The sequence below is a fragment of the Bombina bombina genome, chromosome 4 (genome assembly GCF_027579735.1).
Source record: "Bombina bombina isolate aBomBom1 chromosome 4, aBomBom1.pri, whole genome shotgun sequence".
In the NCBI taxonomy this organism is placed as follows: domain Eukaryota; kingdom Metazoa; phylum Chordata; class Amphibia; order Anura; family Bombinatoridae; genus Bombina; species Bombina bombina.
The window spans coordinates 544,137,804-544,155,760 of NC_069502.1; the positions used below are offsets into that span (position 1 = coordinate 544,137,804).

The 17,957-nt window shown below is 42.6% G+C and overlaps 1 protein-coding gene across 1 annotated transcript in view; it reads right to left on the reverse strand.

Moving 5' to 3' along the window:
• Nucleotides 1-17,957, reverse strand: part of IBTK (inhibitor of Bruton tyrosine kinase) — a 244,926-nt gene that overhangs the window by 75,157 nt on the left and 151,812 nt on the right. Inside the window, exon 20 of the mRNA XM_053710478.1 lies at nucleotides 5,435-5,562. Within this exon, the coding sequence (XP_053566453.1) occupies nucleotides 5,435-5,562 (128 nt within the window). The remainder of the gene's footprint in view (nucleotides 1-5,434; nucleotides 5,563-17,957) is intronic.

Here is a 17,957-nt window from a genome sequence, read left to right on the forward strand (position 1 = left end):
AGGGGGGAGAGAGAACTCTTTTTGATGTTCACCTTCCACCCGTGAGACCTCAGAAAGGCCACTACAATTTCCGTGTGAGACTTGGCTCTTTGGAAAGTCGACGCCTGAATTAAGATGTCGTCTAGATAAGGCGCCACTGCTATGCCCCACGGTCTTAGTACTGCCAGGAGGGACCCTAGCACCTTTGTGAAAATTCTGGGAGCAGTGGCCAACCCGAAAGGAAGAGCCACAAACTGATAATGCTTGTCCAGAAAGGCGAACCTGAGAAACTGGTGATGATCTTTGTGGATAGGAATGTGCAGATACGCATCCTTTAGATCCACGGTAGTCGTATATTGACCCTCCTGGATCATTGGTAAGATTGTCCGAATGGTCTCCATCTTGAATGATGGGACTCTGAGGAATTTGTTTAGAATTTTGAGATCCAGGATTGGTCTGAAAGTTCCTTCTTTCTTGGGAACCACAAACAGGTTTGAGTAAAAATCCAGCCCTTGTTCCGCAATTGGAACTGGGTGGATCACTCCCATTGTATGTAGGTCTTCTACACAGCGTAAGAACGCCTCTTTCTTTGTCTGGTCTGTAGACAAACGAGAAATGTGGAACCTTCCCCTTGGAGGGGAGTCCTTGAATTCTAGAAGATATCCCTGGGATACAATATCTAAGGCCCAGGGATCGTGTACGTCTCTTGCCCAGGCCTGAGCAAAGAGAGAGAGTCTGCCCCCTACTAGATCCGGTCCTGGATCTGGGGCTACCCCATCATGCTGTCTTGGAAGCAGCTGCAGGCTTCTTGGCCTGTTTACCCTTGTTCCAGCCCTGGTAAGGTTTCCAGGCTGGCCTGGGTTGTGAAGCGTTACCCTCTTGCTTTGTAGTAGGGGAGGATGAAGCGAGGCTGCTCCTGAAATTCCGACAGGAACGAAAATTATTTTGTTTGTTCTTTGTCTTAAAGGACTTGTCCTGAGGGAGAGCATGGCCTTTTCCCCCAGTGATTTCTGAAATAATCTCTTTCAATTCAGGCCCGAAGAGGGTCTTTCCTTTGAAAGGGATGTTCAAGAGTTTGGATTTTGACGACACATCGGCCGACCAGGACTTTAGCCATAGCGCCCTGCGCGATAAAATGGGAAACCTGAATTCTTTGCCGCTAACTTAGCTAGTTGGAAAGCGGCATCTGTGATAAAAGAATTAGCTAGCTTAAGAACCTTAATTCTGTCCATAATGTCCTCATATGAGGTCTCCGTCTGGAGCGCATCTTCCAGCGCCTCGAACCAGAAAGCAGCTGCAGTAGTTACAGGAACAATGCATGCAATAGGTTGGAGAAGAAAACCTTGTTGAACAAAAATTTTCTTAAGTAAACCCTCTAATTTTTTATCCATATGGTCTTTAAAAGCACAACTGTCTTCAATTGGTATGGTTGTGCGTTTAGCAAGTGAAGAAACAGCCCCCTCCACCTTAGGGACCGTCTGCCACGAGTCCCGCATGGGGTCAGATATGGGGAACATTTTCTTAAAAACAGGAGGGGGAACAAACGGAATACCTGTTCTATCTCACTCCCTAGTAACGATATCCGCAATCCTCTTAGGGACCGGAAACACATCAGTGTAAACGGGAACTTCTAGGTACTTGTCCATTTTACACAATTTCTCTGGAACCACCAAAGGGTCGTAGTCATCCAGAGTAACTTATACCTCCCTGAGCAATAAGCGGAGGTGTTCTAGTTTAAATTTAAAAGCCAACGTATCTGAGTCTGTCTGAGGAGCAACCTTTCCCGAATCGGAAATTTCTCCCTCAGCCCCCATTTCAGAGCGTTGTGAGTGTATATCGGATACGGCTACTAAAGCGTCAGAATGCTCAGAATCTGTTCTTAAAACAGAGCTATCATGCTTTGCAGGTAACACGGGCAGTTTAGATAAAAACACTGAGAGGGTATTATCCATAACTGCTGCCAAGTCTTGCAAGGTAAAAGAGTTAGACGCACTAGAGGTGCTAGGCGTCGCTTGAGCGGGCGTAACTGGTTGTGACACTTGGGGAGAGGTTAACGGGCTAACCTCATTACCTTCTACCTGAGAATCATCTTGGGCCACATTTTTAAGTGCAACAATGTGTTCTTTAAAATGTATAGACATATCAGTACAAGTGGGACACATTCTGAGAGGGGGTTCCACCATGGCTTCTAAACACATTGAACAAGGATTTTCCTTGGTGTCAGACATGTTTAACAGACTAGTAGTAAGACAAACAGGCGTAGAAATCACTTTAATCAAGTAAAAACACACTTTGAAAAAAAACGTTACTGTGCCTTTAAGAGATAAAAAAGGCACACAATTTTGCAAAATAGTGAAAAATGCAGCAAACTTTTCAAAATTTTTACAGTATGTACCTAAAGCATTAGTAAGATTGCACCACTAGCAATAAAAACGATTAACCCCTTAATGCCCAAACCGGATCGACAGTAAGCCAACAAACCGGTTAAAACAACATCAGCACCATGCCACAGCTCTGCTGTGGCCCTACCTGCCCTTAGGAACCAGATTTGTGGGGAAAAAGCTTCTTATAGGCCCTCAAACTGCAGCAGGACCCTCCATGTGAAAAAGCCTGGACTTCTAGTCAAATATAACTGCGCATCTGAGGCGCAAAATTAGGCCCCTCCCACCTTACTCCGGTGCTGTGAGGCCTAAAGAAACACTCCTAAGTGTTTTAATAATAGCCATGTGGGTAACAGCCCCTGAAAGAAACCCAAAGGACCCTTCAAAGTGTCTCAAAAAACGAAATTTTTCAATAAAAAAACGTTTGCCATTAAGTAGTGTCAACCAGCATAAACTAGCCCTGTTATGTAAGCTTGCAATTCCATACTTAGTCTCTGAATACAGCTTACCCTTCCCTCATGGGGATATTATCAGTCTTTTCTAGCATTATCACAGTCTTGTCTAGAAATAAATGACTGAACATACCTTTTTTGCAGCCTAACCTGCAAACCGTTCCCCCCAACTGAAGTTTTCTTGTACTCCTCAGTCCTTTGTGGGAACAGCAGTGGATCTTAGTTACAACATGCTAAAATCATCTTCCTCCCTGCAGAAATCTTCATCTCTTTCTGCTAGAGAGTAAATAGTACACACCGGCACCATTTAAAATAACAAACTTTTGCTTGTAGAAAATAAAAACTACATTTCTAACACCACATTCACTTAACACTTCCATTGCATAGAGCCAGCAAAGAGAATTACTGGGGGGTGGAGCTAGAGGGGGAGCTATATGGACAGCTCTGCTGTGTGCTCTCTTTGCCACTTCCTGTTGGGAAGGAGAATATCCCACAAGTAAAGGATGAATCCGTGGACTTGATACAACTTACAAGAGAAAAAACCTAACATGCATTGCGCAAACAACATAGCATATTCGCATTAGAAAATGTGAAATATTTACAGCAAATACATAGTTAAAATCTTTATTAAATGTGAATATAGCATATAATATACGTATTTACATCTTTTCATCTACTTAATAGCAAAGGGTTTTAATGCACTTATATAAATGTCTATATATGCGTAAATCTTAATGTGTTTATATGTGTATATATGTCTGTCAATACATATATATATATATATATATATATATATACACACATATAAATACATTAATATATATGTACACATATATAGACATATCTATATACATACATACAAAAGCATCTTTAGCAATGTATCTATATGTATCTCTATGTTAAAGTACCTGCAATATCGTTGAGCCCTTATAACTTTTTTTGTGCAATATTCTTTTAAATTTTTTTAGAATAAATATGAGTGTAAGAGTACTTTGCAATATACTTTTGAAGTGTTTCGTTTAACTTTTATTTCGGAAAACAGTTAACCATAGCTCTGAGATCGGGGTAAGGATTGAAGTGTAAATGGCGATTGTGCTGGCGCAATTTAGCTCAATATGAAATATCAGCGCTATTAAAAAGGCTTGTGATAAGCTTGCGCCTCACTAGTCCTAAATGTCAATATCACATAAAAATTTAACACAAGAAAAAAAAACACATTTGACCTAATGTTGAATAATGTATTTTTGAATAATAAAGATTACAATATTTTAATAAATGATCAAATAAAACCAGGTGGTGATGGTGGATTCAGATTGTTGGACCCCACTGTGTATAAATATATGTAATAAGTACCCTAGCTAAATACACACTTTAGAGCAGACATCCTCAAACTTGGCTCTCTATAGGTTTTGGAACTACATTTCTCATGATGCCCAGCCAGCTGGCTGAGCATCATGGGAAATGTAGTTCCAAAACCTCTGGAGGCTCAAGTTTGAGGATGTCTGCTTTAGAGATATAGATTGCTTGCATTCAACAAAAGGAAGTGTGTGTGTGTATGTATGTGTGTGTATGTATGTGTGTGTATGTATGCATGTGTGTGTATGTGTGTGTGTATGTGTGTGTATATGTATGTGTGTGTATATGTGTGTGTATGTGTATATGTATGTGTATGTGTGTGTATGTATGTGTGCTTATGTGTGTATGTATGTGTATGTATGTGTGTATGTATGTGTATGTATGTGTGTATGTGTGTGTATACGTATGTGTGTGTGTGTGTGTGTATATATGTATGTGTGTGAATGTGTGTGTGTGTGATGTGTGTGTGTATATGTATGTGTATGTATGTGTGTGTATATGTGTGTGTGTATGTGTGTGTATGTGTATATGTGTGTGTATGTATGTATGTGTGTGTATGTATGTATGTGTGTGTGTGTATGTGTGTGTGTGTGTATGTGTGTGTGTATGTGTATATCTGCGTGTGTATGTGTGTGTGTGCATGTGTGTGTGTGTGCGTGTGTGGGGGGCAGAAAGAAAAAAGAGCCAGGAAGAAGGAGAATTATGCATGTGGAAGAGAGACTGCACATCCTATCTGCAGGATGGAAATAAAAAAGTGCAAGTATGTGAAATGGGGAGTACCTTAAACAACCTGAAAAAGATTTAGTATTTCTGCAAAATCATTATTACTGGGTGCTCCCAGGATGAGACAAAATGCATTACTGACTAAAAAAACAAACAGCAATGAATACATATAAATTGGGGTTAAGATTCTATTATGCAGGTTAATATATTATGTCTGATTTATAATACAGTATATATTAAAAAGACTTATGTTTTAGATAGAGAATACAAATAAACTTTCCAATTTACTTTAATTCTCAAATTTGCTTCATTTTCTTGTTACTCTTTGTTGAAGGAATGGTAGCTAGCTGAACAAATCGATACAAAAGAACAAAGCAAAATAGATAATAAAATTAAATTGGAAAAAAAATGTTTAAATTGCATGTTCTATCTGAATCATGAAAGTCACATTTTGAATTTATTGCCCTTTCAATTTTTTGTCATCACAATGCTGAACAAAGTAAGCTTTAGTAAACCTAAAAGGAAAAAAGAAAAGAAACTTACTGAGTAGCTTGCTCAGAAACAAGTTCTTCCCTGAGGGAGTTGAGGCTTTCTCCATCTTCGGAATCTAAGGTGCTGATATCTGGCCCGTCTAGGTATGGGGTGATGATACGTTTATCCATGGCTGGAATCTACATTATATTGAAGTCAATTTCCTTATGGATGTTATTCTGCATAGGTATCGTTTTTATCATATACTAGAATATCTTCTGGTATTTTAAAAATAAGACCTGTAGGCCATAACATGATCTGTGTTTTAAGAACCACAAGACCAACCTGCTTCAAATGTAATGCAATGCAAAGGAAAGAAGACTGTATTAATCATACTCACAGACAATCAATATATTGCCTAGATCACTGTTTTTCAAACCTGTCCTCAGACCTCCCTAACAGGCCAGATTTTCAGGATTGCCTTGGGTGAAAGCAGGTAAAATAACCATATTTACTAATCAGCTAATTATTTCACCTGTGCTCTAGTTCAGATATCCTCAAAATCTGGCCTCAGGACAAGTTTGAAAACCAGTGGCCTAGACGAGACTTGGGGACATTTTTTTATAACTTAAGTCACCTACTGAATGCATATATATTAATTACAATTAGTCAAAATGCATAAAATATATATTAAAGGTCCCATGATTTTAACAACTGAGCCATAAGGAAACGGTTTACACCCATGTGCCTATCACACATATCATAGCTAAACAGTTAAAGAGACAGAGAGGTCAAAATTAAAACCTGCATGGGTGCATTTTAATATTACAATTATTTTTCCAAAATATTTCCATTAGCAAAAATGTTTCTAGTAAAAGTTATTACTGTGTTTTAGCGGAATATGCACATATGCGGAGAGTGCACCAGTATCCAAACACTACACCTTCTCAAAGAGTCAGCAGTTGCTTGTTTGACACCAATTATAGGGACAGTCAAGTCCAAAATAAGCTTTCATGATTCAGATAGGGCATGTAATTTTAAGCTTTCCATTTTACTTTTAGCACCAATTTTGCTTTGTTCTTTTTGTATTCTTAGTTGAAAGCAAAACCTGGCCACCAGGATGAGGGAAAGACACCCCAGCAAAGGCTTAAATACCTCCCCCCACTCCCCTCATCCCCCAGTCACTCTGCCGAAGGAACAAGGAACAGTAGGAGAAATATAAGGGTATAAATGGTGCCAGAAGATAAATTAAATTTAGGTCCGCCCACAGGAGTTACAGGCCGGGACCCGTGGTCTCTCCTCCCCATGATGGAAATTTAATTATCAGGTAAGCATAATTTATGTTTTCCATCTAAAGGGGAGGAGAGTCCACAGCTTCATTCATAACTTTTGGGAAACGCATACCCAAGCTTTAAAGGACACTGAATGAAACCGGGAGGGTAAAAAGGGGGACCCTAATCCGAGGGCACCACAGCCTGTAAAACCTTTCTCCAAAAAACAGCTTCCGCAGAAGCAAAAACGTCACATTTGTAAAACTTTTTAAAAGTGTGTAAGGAGGACCAGGTAGCCGCCTTACAAATCTGCACAATAGAGGCTTCATTCTTGAAGGCCCAAGACAAAGCCACAGCTCTAGTTGAATGAGCTGTGATCCTCTGAGGAGGCTTATGTCCCGCTGTCTCAAAGGCCAAGCGAATCAAACTCCTTAACCAAAAAGACATAGTAGTAGAAGAGGCCCTCTGCCCCTTGCGCTTCCCGGAATAAACCACAAAAAGAAATGTATACTGTCTAAAATCCTTTGTAGCCTGAAGATAGAACTTCAAGGCACGAACCACATCCAGATCATGAAGTAACCTCTCCTTAGAAGACGAAGGGTTAGGACACAAAGAAGGAACAATTATTTCCTGATTGATGTTATGGTTAGACACCACCTTGGGAAGAAACCCCAAACCGGTGCGAAGGACTGCCTTATCCGCATGAAAAACTAGGTAAGGAGGCTCAAATTACAAGGCAGCGAGCTCAGATACTCTGCGTGCCGATGCAATAGCCAACAGGAAGAGAACCTTCATGTAGGCTATTTCAATGGAATGCATAGGCTCAAACTGAACCCTCTGCAATACCTTAAGGATCAAGTTTAAGCTCCATGGGGGAGCAGAAGGCCTAAAAACAGGCCTGATTATAGACAGAGCCTGAACGAAAGATTAAATGTCAGGAAGCTCAGCGAATTTCCTGTGCAACAAGACTGATAATGCCGAAATCTGTCCCTTTAAGGAACTAGCAGCAAGACCCTTCTCCAAAACATCCTGGAGAAAGGACAGAATCCTGGATACCTTCACCTTGTGCCAAGGATATCCATGCTTCTCACACCAGGACAAGTAAGTCCTCCACACCTTATGGTAGATGAGACGAGTGACTGGCTTCCTTGCCTGAACTAGAGTGTCAAATCACACCTTCATAAAAACCTCAATCTCCACGCAGTCAGCCTCAGAGAAACGAGATTTTGATGTTGAAAAAGACCCTGTTCCAGCAGATCCCTGCGACAGGGTAACCTCCATGGCGGATAGGATGACATCCCCACCAGATCCACAAACCACGTCCTCCGCGGTCACGAAGGAGCAATCAGGATAGCCGAAGCTCGCTGCCGTTTGATGTGTGCCACTACACGAGGTAGAAGTGGTAACGGAGGAAAAATGTAAGCTAGGCTGAATCCCCAAGGTATCGCTAAGGCATCTATCAGCTCTGCCTGGGGATTCCTCAATCTCGACCCGTATCGAGGTAACTTGCAATTGAGTCTGGACGCCATGAGATCTATCTCCGGTATTCACATCTGAGACAAATCTCCGCAAACACTTCAGGGTGAAGAGACCATTCCCCTGGATTGAAGGATTGTCTGCTGAATAAGTCAGCTTCCCAGTTGTCCACACCTGGAATGTGGATCGCTGAAAGCGAGCAGCTGTGGGACTCCGCCCGCTCCAAAATACGAGATACCTCCCTCATTGCTAGGGAGGCTTCTCGTACCCCCTGATGGTTGATATAAGCCACCGAGGTAATGTTGTCAGTCTGGAATCTGATGAAGCTGAACGACCCCAGAGGAGGCCAAGCCCTCAGAGCATTGTAAATTGCTTGAAGTTCCAGAATATTTATCGGAAGGAGAGACTCCTCCCGAGACCATTTTCCTTGTGCGATCCTGGCACCCCAAACAGCTCCCCATCCTGCGAGACCCGTGTCCGTGGTCACAATATCCCAGGACAGTCTCAAGAAGGATGTTCCCAGGGACAGTTGCTCCGGATGGATCCACCAAGAGAGGGAGTCCCTGGTCCGAGCATCCATGTGTATCCGCTGTAATAGATCTGAATGATCGCCGTTCCACTGTCTCAACATGCACAATTGAAGAGGTCTGAGATGGAACCTGGCGAAAGGGATGACGTCTATGCTGGAGACCATGAGCCCAATTATCTCCATACACTGAGCCACCGAAGGGCTTGAAGAGGTGAAGGGCAAGACAGGTGGACGCAATCTTCCTGCGTCTTTGATCTGTGAGAAATATTTTCATGGACATAGAGTCTATTATCGTGCCCAGGAACTCCACCCTGTTGCTGGGAAACAGGTACCTTTTCCAGAGTTGATCTTCCATCCGTGAAATTGGAGAATGAAAAGAAGAGCCTTCGAATGATCCTCTGTGAGGCTGAACAACGGCGCCTGGACTAGAATATCGTCCATATAGGGCACCACAGCAATGCCCCTGGATCTGGCCACTGCAAGTAGCACCCCCAGTACCTTCGTAAAGACTTTCGGGGCCATCGCCAGACCAAAGGTTAGGGCCACAAACTGGAAGTGTTGGTCCAGAAACGCAAATCTTAGGAACTTGAAGTGGTCCCTGTGAATGGGAACATGAAGGTAAGCATCCTTCAAGTCTATTGTCGTCATGAACTGTCCCTCTTGAACTAGGGGCAGAATAGATCTGATCGTTTCCATTTTGAACGATGGAACAGCCAGAAACTTGTTTAAACATTTTAGGTCCAGAATCAGGCGGAACGTGTCCTTCTTCTTTGGAACCACAAAACGATTTGAATAGTATCCTAGACCCCTTTCTGCTTTGGGTACTGGTACGATAACACCTAGAGAGGAGAGATCCCTCACACATTCCAGAAAGGCCTCTCTCTTTTCCGGTCTTGAAGACAGGTTTGACAGGAGGAATCTGCCCCTGGGCGGATGGGACCTGAATCCTATCCTGTAACCCTGGGCGACAACCACCAGAAGCCAAGAGTCCTGAATGTCCTGCAACCAAGCTTCGGAGAAGAGAGACAACCTGCCCCCTACTTGGTCCGGAGACCGGTCGGGGGCTGCCCCTTCATGACGATTTTGTTTTGGCAGGCTTCTTGTTCTGCTTGGACTTGTTCCAAGTTCCCTTGGACTGATCCGCTTTTGCGGCGGGCTGCTGGCACTGGGCCTTGTCCGCACGAAAGGGACGAAAAGTAGATCCTTTAGACTTAGCCTTCTTATCCTGCAGTAGGAAAGCTCCCTTGCCTCCCGAAACTGTAGCTATGATCGAATCCAATGAACAAATGTTTCCACACAGGTGGATAGAATCCAGCAGACAGATGGACCGAGTAAATGTGTTTAAAAGTCTCTTTATTTTGTATCCATAAAAGTATGCTGTGATCAGTCACAGAAAATAATTTTACAATATCACAGCCTCAAGAATGTCAGCCTAGCAGCTCAAAGTCTAATACTCCAACATGTGGCTATGATCGAATCCAATCCTGGACCGAACAGAATCTTTCCTTGGCAAGGCAGAGACAACAGCCTTGACTTAGAGGTCATATCCGCCGACCAAGACTTTAGCCACAGAGCCCTGCGAGCTAAAACGGAGAATCCTGAAACCTTTGCGTTCAGGCGAATAATTATAAAACAGAGAATTCTGAAACCTTTGCGTTCAGGCAAATAATTTGCATATTGGCGTCACAAATGAAAGAATTGGCGACCCTTAACCCCTAAATCTTATCCTGTATCTCGACGATGGAAGTCTCCCTCTCAACCATATCACACAGGGATTCACACCAATATGTCGCAGCTCCGGCAAATGTGACGAAAGGCAAAGAATGACTGGGGGATGAGGGGAGTGGGGGAGATATTTAAGCCTTTGGCTGGGGTGTCTTTGCCTCCTCCTGGTGGCAAGGTTCTTAATTCCCAAAAGTAATGAATGAAGCCGTGGACTCTCCTCCCCTTTAGATGGAAAAGGGGGCAGTTTGCAGAGGCTTAGATACAAGGTAATGCCAGAGGTAAAAAACATAATTTATGCTTACCTGATAAATTTATTTCTCTTGTGATGTATCGAGTCCACGGATTCATCCATACTTGTGGGATATTCTCCTTCCCTACAGGAAGTGGCAAAGAGAGCACCCACAGCAAAGCTGTCTATATAGCTCCTCCCTTAGCTCCACCCCCCAGTCATTCGACCGAAGACTAGGAAGAAAAAGGAGAAACTATAGGGTGCAGTGGTGACTGAAGTTTTTTAAATAAAAATATACTGCCTGTCTTAAATAAACAGGGCGGGCCGTGGACTCGATACATCACAAGAGAAATAAATTTATCAGGTAAGCATAAATTATGTTTTCTCTTGTAAGATGTATCGAGTCCACGGATTCATCTATACTTGTGGGATACCAATACCAAAGCTTTAGGACACGGATGAAGGGAGGGACAAGACAGGTACCTTAAAAGGAAGGCACCACTGCTTGTAGAACCTCTCTCCCAAAAATAGCCTCCGAAGAAGCAAAAGTATCGAATTTGTAAAATTTGGAAAAAGTATGAAGCGAAGACCAAGTCGCCGCCTTACAAATCTGTTCAACAGAAGCCTAATTTTTAAAAGCCCATGTGGAAGCCACTGCTCTAGTAGAATGAGCAGTAATTCTTTCAGGAGGCTGCTGGCCAGCAGTCTCATAAGCCAAACGGATGATGCTTTTCAGCCAAAAGGGAAGAGAGGTAGCCGTAGCCTTTTGACCTCTCAGTTTACCAGAATAAACAACAAACAATGAAGATGTTTGACGGAAATATTTAGTTGCTTTTAAGTAGAACTTTAAAGCACGAACCACATCAAGATTGTGCAACAGACGTTCCTTCTTTGATGAAGGATTAGGACACAGTGAAGGAACAACAATCTCCTGATTGATATTCCTATTAGAAACAACCTTAGGAAGAAACCCAGGTTTGGTACGCAAAACAACCTTATCTGCATGGAAAACAAGGTAAGGTGAGTCACATTGTAAAGCAGATAGCTCAGAAACTCTTCGAGACGAAGAGATAGCTACTAAAAACAAAACTTTCCAAGATAGAAGCTTAATATCTATGGAATGCATAGGTTCAAACGGAACCCCTTGAAGAACTTTAAGAACTAAGTTTAGGCTCCATGGTGGAGCAACAGGTTTAAATACAGGCTTGATCCTGACTAAATGCTTGAACGTCTGGGACATCTGCCAGACGTTTGTGTAAAAGAATAGACAAAGCAGATATCTGTCCTTTTAAGGAACTATCTGATAATCCCTTCTCCAATCCTTCTTGGAGAAAGGACAATATTCTAGGAATCCTAAAATCTGTAAAACACACAAGCGCAAACAGACTCAAGTGTAGATAGATACAACAAACATACCACGCTGTTAAGATTGCACTTACAAAGTAAAAATTTAATCAGGCGTTTGTTACAAATTTCTCAGTAACCAGGAGGAAATCTTCCATAAACGATAAGATGCGGTATGAGTCCTTACAATACTGTAGAGGTCCCTCAGGGTAATATTACCGGGACACAGAGATTCAGATTCTTGCAGGCATCCGTACCCGTGACTCTGATGGCAATAGCTGTGTTTGGAAGTTCCGATGCCGATGACATCACTATAGGGCACTACGGATCCTCTGGAAGTTCAAAATTAGCCTCAACGCATTTCAACCGCTAACGTGCAGACTTTCTCAAGAGGTGAAGTGAATTAATTTCACCTCTTGAGAAAGACCGCACGTTGGCGGTTGAAACGCTTTGAGGCTAATTTTGAAATTCCAGAGGATCCGTAGTGCCCTATAGTGATGTCATTGGCATCGGAACTTCCAAACACAGCTATTGCCATCAGAGTAACGGGTACGGATGCCTGCAAGAATCTGAATCTCGGTGTCCCGGTACTATTACCCTGAGGGACCCCTACAGTATTGTAAGGACTCATACCGCATCTTATCGTTTATGGACGATTTTCTCCTGGTTACTGAGAAATTTGTAACAAACGCCTGATTAAATTTTTACTTTGTAAGTGCAATCTTAACAGCGTGGTATGTTTGTTGTATCTATCTACACTTGAGTCTGTTTGCGCTTGTGTGTTTTACAGATTTTGGGATTCTATTTTACTCCGGGAGGCACGCAGGACACCCTCGGTCAAACAGCTGCAACAGGTCTCGTATATTATTACTCTCAAATTTTGGTAATTCAATTGCTTAGTCCTCCTTTTTAGGAAACTTTAGGAAACTGTTTGCTTCATACATTATAGGTTTAGTAGCCTTTTTCCCATTTCATCTTGCTTTGTATGCATGTTTTTAATAATTGATTTTTAATGTATGTTTTTTATGTATGCCTTTTAATGTATTTTTGTTAGTTAATATATATACTCACTTTGAAGTGATTCTATTAAGAGTTTTTTTATTTATTATTTTTTATTTTTGATTATTGTTTGTTGATTGCTTTGTACCAGAGATATCGAACCTTCCCTGGCAATTAGCGCTGTTTAATTAGTGTGTATTGTCTAGGAATCCTAATCTTACTCCATGAGTAACCCTTGGATTCAAACCAATAAAAATATTTGCGCCAAATCTTATGATAAATCTTCCTGGTGACAGGCTTTCTAGCTTGAATCAGGGTATCAATGACCGACTCAGAGAAACCACGCTTTGATAGAATCATACGTTCAATCTCCAAGCAGTCAGACGCAGAGAAATTAGATTTGGATGCATGAATGGACCTTGGATTAGAAGGTCCTGCCTCATTGGCAGAGTCCACGGTGGAACCGACGACATGTCCACTAGGTCTGCATACCAAGTCCTGCGTGGCCACACAGGTGCTATCAGAATCACCGAAGCTCTCTCCTGCTTGATTCTGGCAACCAGACGTGGGAGGAGAGGAAACGGTGGAAATACATAGGCCAGATTGAAGGACCAGGGCACTGCTAGAGCATCTATCAGTACCGCCTGGGGATCCCGGGACCTGGACCCGTAACAAGGAAGTTTGGCATTCTGACGGGACGCCATCAGATCCAATTCTGGTGTGCCCCATAGTTGAGTCAGCTGGGCAAATACCTCCGGATGGAGTTCCCACTCCCCCGGATGAAAAGTCTGACGACTTAGGAAATCTGCCTCCCAGTTCTCTACCCCTGGGATATGGATTGCCGAGAGATAGCAAGAGTGATCCTCCGCCCATCGGATTATTTTGGTTACCTCCATCATCGCTAGAGAACTCCGTGTTCCTCCTTGATGATTGATATAAGCTACAGTCGTGATGTTGTCCGACTGGAATCTGATGAATTTGGCCGCAGCTAGCTGAGGCCACGCCTGGAGCGCATTGAATATCGCTCTCAGTTCTAGAATGTTTATCGGGAGTAGAGTTTCCTCCCGAGACCATAAGCCCTGTGCTTTCAGAGAATTCCAGACTGCACCCCAGCCTAGCAGGCTGGCATCTGTCGTTACTATGAGCCACTCAGGCCTGCGGAAACACATTCCCTGAGAAAGGTGGTCCTGAGACAACCACCAGAGAAGAGAATCTCTGGTCTCCTGGTCCAGATGCATTTGAGGAGATAAATCTGCATAATCCCCATTCCACTGTTTGAGCATGCATAGTTACAGTGGTCTGAGGTGTAGGCGAGCAAAAGGAACTATGTCCATTGCTGCTACCATGAGTCCGATTACCTCCATACACTGAGCCACTGATGGCTGAGGAATGGAATGAAGAGCTCGGCAAGTTGTTAAGAGCTTTGATTTTCTGACCTCCGTCAGAAATATTTTCATTTCTACCGAGTCTATCAGAGTCCCTAGGAAGGAAACTCTTGTGAGAGGGAAGAGAGAACTCTTTTTTATGTTCACCTTCCACCCGTGAGATCTCAGAAAAGCCAACACGATGTCCATGTGAGACTTGGCTAGCTTGAAAGTCGACGCCTGAATCAAGATGTCGTCTAGATAAGGCGCCGCTGCTATGCCCGCGGTCTTAGAACCGCCAAAAGGGACCCTAGCACCTCTGTGAAAATTCTAGGAGCCGTGGCCAACCCGAATGGAAGGGCCACAAACTGGTAATGCCTGTCCTGAAAGGCGAATCTGAGGAATTGATGATGATCTCTGTGAATAGGGATGTGTAGATACGCATCCTTTAAATCCACTCCGAATAGTCTCAATCTTGAATGATGGTACTCTGAGGAATTTGTTTAAAATTTTGAGATCCAAGATTGGTCTGAAAGTTCCCTCTTTTTTGGGAACCACAAACAGGTTTGAGTAAAACCCTAGCCCTTGTTCCGCCTTTGGAACTGGGCGGATTACTCCCATGGTATGTAGGTCTTCTACACAGCGTAAGAACGCCTCTCTCTTTGTCTGGTTTACAGACAATTGAGAAATGTGAAATCTCCCCCTTGTGGGAGAGTCTTTGAAGTCCAGAAGATATCCCTGGGATACAATTTCTAAGGCCCAGGAATCGTGAACATCTCTTGCCCAAGCCTGAGCGGAGAGAGTCTGCCCCCTACTAGATCCGGTCTCGGATCGGGGGCTACCCCTTCATGCTGTCTTAGAGGCAGCTGCAGGCTTCTTGGCCTGTTTACCCTTGTTCCACGCCTGGTTAGGTCTCCCGACTGACTTGGATTGGGCAAAATTCCCCTCTTGCTTTGCAGCAGGGGAAGCTGAAGCGGAACCACCCTTGAAGTTCCGAAAGGAACGAAAATTATTTTGTTTGGTCCTCATTTTATTTGTTCTATCCTGAGCATGGCCTTTCCCTCCAGTGATGTCTGAAATAATCTCTTTCAGTTCAGGCCCGAATAGGGTCTTTCCTTTGAAAGGGATGTTCAAAAGTTTAGATTTTGATGACACATCAGCAGAGACCAGGACTTAAGCCATAACGTCCTGCGTGCTAAAATGGCAAAACCTGAATTCTTTGCCGCTAATTTAGCCAGTTGGAAAGCAGCATCTGTAATGAAAGAATTAGCCAACTAAAGGGCCTTAATTCTGTCCATAATATCCTCTAATGGAGTCTCCATCTGAAGAGCCTCTTCTAGAGCCTCGAACCAGAAAGCAGCTGCAGTAGTTACAGGAACAATGCACGCAATAGGTTGGAGAAGAAAAACTTGATGAACAAAAAGTTTCTTCAGGAGACCCTCTAATTTTTTATCCATAGGATCTTTGAAAGCACAATTCTGTCTTCGATAGGTATAGTTGTACGCTCCCTCCACCTTAGGAACTGTCTGCCACGAGTCCCGCATGGTGTCAGATATGGGAAACATTTTCTTAAAAACAGGAGGGGGAGCAAACGGAATACCTGGTCTATCCCACTCCTTAGTAACAATATTCACAATCCTCTTAGGGACTGGAAAAACATCAGTGTAAACAGGAACCTGTAAGTATTTGTCCATTTTACACAATTTCTCTGAGACCACTATAGGGTCACAATCATCTAGAGTTGCTAATACCTCCCTGAGCAATAAGCGGAGGTGTTCAAGCTTAAATTTAAAGGCCGTCATATCAGAATCTGTCTGAGGGAGCGTCTTTCCTGAATCAGAAATTTCTCCCTCAGATAACAAATCCCTTACCCCTACTTCAGAACATTGTGAGGGTATATCGGATATGGCTACTAAAGCGTCAGACGGTTCAGCATTTGTTCTTAACCCAGAGCTGTCACGCTTTCCTTGTAAACCAAGCAGTTTGGATAAAACCTCTGTGAGGGTTGTATTCATAACTGTGGCCATGTCTTGTAAAGTAAATTAGTTCGACGCACTAGAGGTACTAGGCGTCACTTGTGCGGGCGTTACTGGTTGTGACACTTGGGGAGAGCTAGATGTTAAACCCTCATTTCCTTCTGTCTGAGAATCATCTATTGCAATATTTTTAAGTGCTAAAATATACTCTTTATAATTTATAGACATATCAGTGCAAGTTGGACACATTTTAAGAGAGGGTTCCACAATGGCTTCTAAACACATTGAACAAGGATTTTCCTTGGTGTCAGACATGTTAAACAGGCTAGTAATGTAACAAGCAAGCTTGGAAAACACTTTAATCAAAGCAAATAACACTTAGAAAAAAAAACGGTACTGTGCCTTTAAGAGAAAAAAAGCTGCACAAACTCTGCAAAACAGTGTAAAAAATCAGTAAACTCAACGAAATTTTTACAGTAGCATCATAAAGCCTTAGTAACTTTGCACAGCTATGCAAATAAACAATTAACCCCTTAATGTAAAAACCGGATTGACAAAACGTCTAAAAAACGGTAAAAAAACGTACAGCACCTTGCCACAGCTCTGCTGTGGCTCCTACCTGCTCTTTAGGAACGATTTGTGGGGAAAAAAACTTCTTTACAGCCCTCAAACACAGTAGGAACCTCTGGAGAAGTAGCTGGATGTCTCTGAGGAAAAGAAACTGCGCAACTGAGGCCTGAAAATAGGCCCCTCCCACCTCACTCGATGTTATGGGGCCTAAAAGAAACACAACAGAGTGTTTCTTAAACTAGCCATGTGGGTTAATAGCCCTTAAACAAGCCACAATGACCCCTTAAAGTCCCTCAAAAAACGTTATATTTGCATCTTTTATAAATAAACAAAAACGTTTTTTCCTATCAGTGTCACCAGTAACTAATGAGCCCTTTATGCAAGCTGGGATTCCTATTAAATGTCTGAATACAGCTTACCCTTCCCTCATGGGGATATTGCCAGCCTTTTCTAGAATTAACACAGTCTTTCTAGAAAAAAATAGACTGAACATACCTCAATGCAGTTTAGCCTGCAAACCGTTCCCCCAACTGAAGTTTTCCTGTACTCTTCAGCCCTTGTGAGAACAGCAGTGGATCTTAGTTACAAAGTGCTAAGATCATCATCCTCCTTGCAGAAATCTTCATCCCTTTTCTGCCAGAGAGTAAATAGTACACACCGGTACCATTTAAAATAACAAACTTTTGCTTGAGAAAATAAAAACTAACATTTTTGTCACCACACTCACTTTACCCTTCCTAGTACTTAGAGTAGGCAAAGAGAATGACTGGGGGGTGGAGCTAAGGGAGGAGCTATATAGACAGCTCTGCTGTGGGTGCTCTCTTTGCCACTTCCTGTAGGGAAGGAGAATATCCCACAAGTATGGATGAATCCGTGGACTCGATACATCTTACAAGAGAAAGTGTATTATTATAACTGTGTTGGTTATGCAAAACTGGGGAATGGGTAATTAAGAGATTATCTTTTTAAACAACAAAAAATCTGGTGTTGACTGTCCCTTTAAGTCTTAACTGGCTCAATACACACCACCGCCAGGTGTCTGAGCAAACATGATATTTGAATCCTGATCCTCTAGTCACACATAGCATATGTGCGTATGCTGCTGAAACAGT